General features: G+C 38.0%; 1 protein-coding gene across 3 annotated transcripts in view; it reads left to right on the top strand.

Annotated features, from left to right (window-relative positions):
- Positions 1-2,713: 2,713 nt before the first annotated feature.
- The window catches only part of LOC144949670 (histidine decarboxylase-like), a 31,437-nt gene continuing 26,035 nt past the window's right edge, over positions 2,714-8,115 (top strand). For 2 of the 3 annotated variants that reach the window (XM_078879687.1, XM_078879669.1), the window contains exon 1: positions 2,714-2,836. In XM_078879687.1, coding sequence (XP_078735813.1) covers positions 2,809-2,836 — 28 coding nt within the window. In that variant the 5' untranslated portion in view covers positions 2,714-2,808. Of the gene's footprint in view, positions 2,837-6,734; positions 6,844-8,115 lie in introns of those variants that run through there. The other variant, XM_078879678.1, reaches the window with a different exon arrangement.

Raw genomic sequence — 8,115 nt, 5'->3', positions numbered from 1 at the left:
GCGGGGCGATTGTAGCCTTTCTGGGAGAGGAATGGAGCAAGGTGGACACGTACGGCGTGAGCCCACGCGAAATTAAGAAAAGTGTCGACCCTCAATATTCATCTGGTGGACAACTTTTTGGCGTCATCTGGTCCAACCCATGTGAGACTAGGCTCTAAGGAAAGCTGTCTCGGGTGTGGACCAATCAACTTCAAGGACAGTGCACATTATCAGAGTTATGTCTTGTGTTTGTATTATGACTGCAGGTATTGCGGTCTATGCAAACATGACTCCTTGTAAAAAGGTGTCAGTTTTGTTGCCAGATAGAAGGGTAAAAAACCAATTATCATATTTTTACTGGCAAATGAGGTTCCCATAGTGTAGATGCTTGCCCCGAGCTCTCATACTCTGATGGTGCATTGTCTTTGAGTTGTGCGCCTTTTGGCGTCATCTGGTCCAACCCATGTGAGACTAGGCTCTAAGGAAAGCTGTCTCGGGTGTGGACCAATCAACTTCAAGGACAGTGCACATTATCAGAGTTATGTCTTTTGTTTGTATTATGACTGCAGGTATTGCGGTCTATGCAAACATGACTCCTTGTAAAAAGGTGTCAGTTTTGTTGCCAGATAGAAGGGTAAAAAAACAATTATCGACTTACTGGACGTCCATGAAAAAGAGCTTCATAGCTCATCACATTCCTCCAGTCTAAAGAAAGAGTCTGATTCCCTATCCACAAATAAACATGAATAATTAGGATTTACTTTCACTTCCAAGCAGTGCAATGGCTCGGATATTAATGATAGTGGATTGATAATAGGAAATAGCACAGATCACTTGGATAGTATGGATAATAGAAAACATGTATAACACGGCCTCGGATAAGATTCAGGAGTTTCAGTATAAAATATTTACGCTGTGGTTAATGTAGCCCAGTAGAATGTAAGTGCAGAAAAACGAAAGTTGATTATAAAGCTGTGTCCACGAGTGTTCCTTTTTCCACAGCTTTTAGTATTATTGTGAATAATGAACTATATATTTGTGCGACAAACACATTAAATGTATCAAATATTCTACCAATGTGGTGATGGGCATAATATTGTTATTAATGTATTGGGGAACAGACTATAACTGGTGATTGAATGTACAGTACTTGTCAAAAAAATAATGAATTAATTTGATTTCTCTATATTTTGTATAATGTAATGAATTCATAATTGTGAGCAATCCTAGTTAATCTGACATTTTTGTGAAATTTCTCCAAATGACAAATCAGAAGTCGCTGCTAACTAAACTTTATATTTCACTAGCTTTACTACCCGGCTTCGCCCGGCACTTGGATTCACCACGCCCGGCCCGCCTTTGTCTCCCCAGTGGCGATGTTCACACGCCACACCAGTTACTCGTTTGAGGTTGAGTCGACCTAGGGGAGACCCAGTACCGGTACAAATAATCGTCACCGGTGGTGGCCGTGTGCGGGAATCGAACTCGGGTGGCCTGGTTCGTAGCGCAACGCGCTAACCACTACACTACAATACGTTACGCTTCCACATGCGTGGGTCACGTGACAGATTTGACGTCACAGATCACTTGCCGTGCAAAAATATATGCATTATTGAGCTCCCCCCCCCCCCCCCCCCAAAAGTATATATTTATAATTTTTGCATGGTGTACAGTTTGGAAAGTACCCACATGGCAAATTTCCAGTTTGTTGCATGTCGGGAAGTACGCTAAACATTTTGAACAGACACACATTCGCAACTTTGCCTTTTATATATATGGAGTTAAATGAATTCTAAACAAAACTTCAGTCAACATTGACTGATTCACGTATTTTCATTATTTGGTCGTATTTATAACTCTGATCCAAAATTCAGTTGTATTCATTTATACAAATTTGTTTTTCCAACCTAATTCGTTATAAGTTTCTGTTTCAATGGACACCATAGAGTTTAGAAGATCGTGTCTTCATGTAAATTGCTGGAACGAACGATGTTTAGCTATTTAATCCTGGAATGTCACGCAAGAACAACAAACGTTCTGGTACTATTTCTATGGAATATGTGCTCGTACCTTAACCTACAATACCGAGCATTCATTATTTATTTTGTCAAATATAAAATGGACACGGGAAATACATGGGCATGACATTTTCTCAGACCACAACGACCGCCCCCACTGCACGTCAACAGCTGCTCGTTCTATAATTATATAATTATGTAATAAAGGTCGTGGAAGCGACTTCTGGAATCAGGGTCTTTATTTGTCTTTCATTCACAACACTCCTTCATATAAATTCCACTCCTGTCTTACTCCTTCACGCTGCTAACAGACAGCGTGAGAGGAAGAGAGAGACTCGTGCTGCCACGTGGCAGGCCTGGACCCCCGCTCCAGTGTGGCCTCTTCGTTAGTTCCAGATCTGACCACGTGTTGTCCGTCTCCACCCCTTTTAATACCCGGGTCACGTGGTACCTTTCCACCAGTCCTGGTTAACCTCCATGGAATCTTCCAGACTCCATCGTACGATCCCAGGACCACGCCCCTGACTCGTCCCCCCATTGGCTGTGACTAAAGCCAGCAGATCCAATCCTCTACTTGCAGATGTCACCTTCCCATTATGTCAGGGCCACGCCCCTAGACTTCTCCCCATTGGCTATGGGCCAGGACCGGTAGAGCCAATCATCGTAACGAGGTGTGATCATTCAACCCCCCGGTTATACCCTCACATTACAATTAATCTGAGTTTACCAGTCTGTTCAACAGCGCAACAGGTGAAGTGTAGTCTCCAACTTAGCAACTCGGCATCTACATCAACATCAGCCTGCCACAGCCATGGACGCCGAGGAGTACAAAGTTCGAGGTGAGTTGATGTTTCTAAATAAGCATGGCACTAATTAGCCAAACTTAAGTTGTGGTATTTCCCAAACGTGTAACAAGTTGCTTGGGTTTTTTTCTCTCCATGCTTTGATGTCCTCTATAACAGTTTGGAATCTATCGAGACCAAAAGTGTAATTTCTAAGGGCAAAACAATGGCAGTACAGCATTAAAGAAAAAAAAGCATTTAAGGTACAACACGGGCATTACAGTATTATCAAGTTTACAATACGTATTTGATTTACATGGAAGTTGATGTAGTATTTTATGGTGATTATTGTACATGGGTATACAGTACTTTTAACGATTTATAGTGGATGGAAATTATGCGTAAAATATGCTTGGACTTATGGGTGCATACAAGATGTAATTGTTAACCTATCCTGTAAAGTAAGGTTTACATCCACAACTTGGAAAGAGTCTATAATCACATCAGGGTTAACATTTGTAACGAGAGAAATGGGAAAGCATGAATAAATACGGGCACATGGGTAAGATTTTTAAAATAAGCACTGTTGCAATTGTATGTATGTTGAACTTCTTTAGCACTATACATGCTAATCGGAGGTGCGAATTTACAGTGGCAATTCAGTACACTATTGTACATTTTATAAATTGACATTGTAAACAAACAAAAAATTACAGTACACAAGACAACACAACAGAGGTACAAAATGAAGAAATGAAATACATTTTACTTGGTTAAAACTCCAAACCAAAGATTATGCAAATTCTAATCACATTCGTTAATGACACTGCCTTCCGAACATCCTCAGGAAAATGTAATAGGTCCAAATTTTTTTGAATTGTTCATCTATAACACGGGCGTTTAAACGTACTTTTAACACGGACGAACTGAGCTCCATTACCGGCCATGATTAACATACATAAGTGGATTGATAACATCATGTAAATTCTGAAAAAAAATGTCAACAGAAAATAGTTATCATCAGTCTGAAATCGGCTTTAGTATTTATACTGTATTCCTGTCCATCATTTGTATAATAGAAACATGTAGTTAGTATAAACTTTGCAAATGTACATATCTACAAAGTATTAAGGTCCATCCTATTGTTTTGTACTGATGATGTGAATGGTATCACAGTGCCCTTGTCCAATCATCAGAAACTCTTCTGCGTTGCGTCATATTCAGAATAAATTTTCTTTTGGCATCCAGTTTGGACTGAACATTTCATAATCACATGTCATACATCATTAATATTAACCAGCGTTTCTGACAACCATCAGTAGTCATAATATGCAACTGATGCCACAATCCTCCGGATTGCATCAACACCTGCATAGGATTGTAGCCATTAAATAAGGAACGTTGCGTCAACGATGGCCCAACGTTGCATATTTACTGGGTTTTGAGCACATGTTGTGGTAGGTTTAAGTACAGTTACAAGGCAGATTTTTAAGTGATTAGCTTCATTAATGAACTGAAGAGTTATATGAATGAAAGGAACTCCATGAATGAACCACTGTACAGTACTTTATTTGTTCTCAATAACATTTACTACAGAGGTAGTTGTGCTCGCTTCTCAATCTATCTTCTCTGAGGCAGCATTTTAGATACGTCATGTTTTCCCGAGATTGGTTCGAACTAATGTATTGCATCGTGGACTGTATGTTGATCATTCAGCAAAGTTATATTCCAGGATAACTGCAAATACATTAAGTGCCCCATTATTTATAAAGCTATTTATACTTATTTACATTATTGTCATATACGCAATAAATTACGTTATTTCAGCAACGCGCATTTTTATTACGAGCATTACAAATGTGTTATGTATTTGTATTATATTATACAGGAGCGTACTGTGCTGTATAATGCTTGTGGATTACAGTATAGCTTGTCAGTTTGAATGGTAACCAGGATAGCTAACGTGTATGATCGTAAATAATTATCTCAAGAGTCATGCTTAAGGGCAACATTGTAATGTGAGGCTATACCCTCACATTACAATTAATCTAGGTTTACCAGTCTGTTCAACAGCACAACAGTTGAAGTGTAATTTCTATTTAAAGCTTTCGTGACTGCAGGGATTCATCTTCTTGGTTCTTTCGGTAAAGTCACATAGAAGGGAAGTAATAAAATAATAAAAATAAAATATAAAATAATTCTCACGACGTTTCGGCCACAACACAAGCAGCCGTCCTCAGGTGAAGACCAGTTCTGTCGAGGCGATAGCGCCTAAATGAAACACTACCACGCTTGGAGCGTCTATTTAAGCTGGGTTGGAAGGGGGGGAAAATGTGCCTTGACAAAAGAATCTGCATATCAAGAGGAATTTAGCATATTTATGAGAAATGCAGGAATGCGTATAGTGCTAATTTGTGAAATGTGTTGGAGGTGGGCGGGGGGTTTTCAAAGTCATATTATGCCAATGCATTATGCAGGATTAGCAGCATCAAAGGGAGGGGGTAGGTGTAGCATTAATAAAGGGAAGGAATGTTAATAGTATGTAGCTGCAGTAACTAAACAACCACGTAAAAAGTATAAACTACATAGTATTATCAGTATGCTAAATATACTCTCAATAAGCTGAGCTACCAACCGTAAGCAATACATTACAATTCTAGGTCGCAAAAAATATAATGTGCTTCCAGCTAAAATTTTTAAACTTTTTCCTTACATCACACGGGTCTATCCCGTACTATATGTTGCCATAGACAACCCCAACATTAAATTGTATACTGTATTACTATACACTACCCTATGTCTTACAATAATACATAGTGTAATATTACACTATGTATTATTCTACCCACCCAACTGTATACCACACTGCTGTATATTCACTATACAATTACGATACTATATACTACCTTATACATTGTATTAAACATTACACTTTAATACTATTTATTATCATACACTATACCATTGACCGTCGCGTGAAAGGTACTAAGAGGAAGCAACGAAATATCACCACTCTCCCATTGACATATTTCGTTGCTTCCTCTTAGTACCTTTCACGCGACGGTCAATGGTATAGTGTATAATAATAAATAGTATTAAAGTATAATGTTTAATACAATGTATAAGGTAGTATATAGTATCCTAATTGTATAGTGAATATACAGCAGTGTGGTATACAGTTGGGTGGGTAGAATAATACATAGTGTAATATTACGGTTGGTAGCTCAGCTTATTGAGAGTATATTTAGCATAATACATAGTGTAATATTACACTATGTATTATTCTAAGACATAGGGTAGTGTATAGTAATACAGTATACAATTTAATGTTGGGGTTGTCTATGGCAACATATAGTACGGGATAGACCCGTGTGATATAAGGAAAAAGTTTTAAAAGTTTAGCTGGAAGCACATTATATTTTTTGCGATCTAGAATTGTAATGTATTGCTTACGGTTGGTAGCTCAGCTTATTGAGAGTATATTTAGCATACTGATGTTACTATGTAGTTTATACTTTAGCTTTTTACGTGGTTGTTTAGTTACTGCAGCTACATACTATTAACATTCCTTCCCTTTATTAATGCTACCCCTACCCCCTCCCTTTGATGCTGCTAATCCTGCATAATGCATAGGCATAATATGACTTTGAAAACCCCCCGCCCACCTCCTACACATTTCACAAATTAGCACTATTCGCATTCCTGCATTTCTCATAAATATGCTATATTCCTCTTGATATGCAGATTCTTTTGTCAAGGCACATTTCCCCCCCCTTCCAACCCAGCTTAAATAGACGCTCCAAGCGTGGTAGTGTTTCATTTAGACGCTGTCGCCTCGACAGAACTGGTCTTCACCTGAGGACGGCTGCTTGTGTTGTGGCCGAAACATCGTGAGAATTATTTTATGATATTTTATTTTTATTATTTTATTACTTCCCTTCTACGTGACTTTACCGAAAGAACCAAGAAGATGAGTTGAAGTGTAGTCTCCAACTTAGCAAATCGGCATCTACATCAACACCAGCCTGCCACAGCCATGGACGCCGAGGAGTAAAAAGTTCGAGGTGAGTTGATGTCTCTAAATAAGCATGGCACTAATTAGCCAAACTTAAGTTGTGGTATTTCCCAAACGTGTAACAAGTTGCTTGGGTTTTTTCTCTCCATGCTTCGATGTCCTCTATAACAGTTTGGAATCTATCGAGACCAAAAGTGTAATTTCTAAGGGCAAAACAATGGCAGTACAGCATTAAAGAAAAAAAAGCATTTAAGGTACAACACGGGCATTACAGTGTTGTCAAGTTTACAATACGTATTTGATTTACATGGAAGTTGATGTAGTATTTTATGGTGATTATTGTACATGGGTATACAGTACTTTTAACGATTTATAGTGCTTGGTAATGATGCATAAAATATGCTTGGACTTATGGGTGCATACAAGATGTAATTGGTAACCTATCCTGTAAAGTAAGGTTTACATCCACAACTTGGAAAGAGTCTATAATCACATCAGTGTTAACATTTGGAACGAGAGAAATGGGAAAGCATCAATAAATACGGGCACATGGGTAAGAATTTTAAAATAACCACTGTTGCAATTGTATGTATGTTGAACTTCTTTAGCACTATACGTGCTAATCGGAGGTGCGAATTTACAGTGGCAATTCAGAACACTTTTGTACATTTTATAAATTGACATTGTAAAAAAAAATTACAGTACACAAGACAACACAACAGAGGTACAAAATGAAGAAATGAAAGACATTTTACTTCGTTAAAACTCCAAACCAAAGATTATGCAAATTCTAATCACATTCGTTAATGACACTGCCTTCCGAACATCCTCAGGAAAATGTAATAGGTCCAAATTTTTTTGAATTGTTAATCTATAACACGAGCGTTTAAACGTACTTTTGACACGGGTGAACTGAGCTCGATTACCGGCCATGATTAACATACATAAGTGAATTGGTAAAATCCTGTAAATTCTGAAGAAAAAAAGTCAACAGAAAATAGTTATCATCAGTCTGAAATCGGCTTTAGTATTTATACTGTATTCCTGTCCATCATTTGTATAATAGAAACATGTAGTTAGTATAAACTTTGCAAATGTACATATCTACAAAGTATTAAGGTCCATCCTATTGTTTTGTACTGATGATGTGAATGGTATCACAGTGCCCTTGTCCAATCATCAGAAACTCTTCTGCGTTGCGTCATATTCAGAATGAATTTTCTTTTGGCATCCAGTTTGGACTGAACATTTCATAATCACATGTCATACATCATTAATATTAACCCGCATATCTGACAACCATCAGTAGTCATAATATGCA

Source organism: Lampetra fluviatilis, chromosome 3 (assembly GCF_964198595.1).
Source record: "Lampetra fluviatilis chromosome 3, kcLamFluv1.1, whole genome shotgun sequence".
NCBI classification, from domain to species: Eukaryota; Metazoa; Chordata; class Hyperoartia; order Petromyzontiformes; family Petromyzontidae; genus Lampetra; species Lampetra fluviatilis.
The sequence above is the reverse complement of the archived record's forward strand: the minus strand, read 5'-3'. Positions and strand labels throughout refer to the sequence as shown.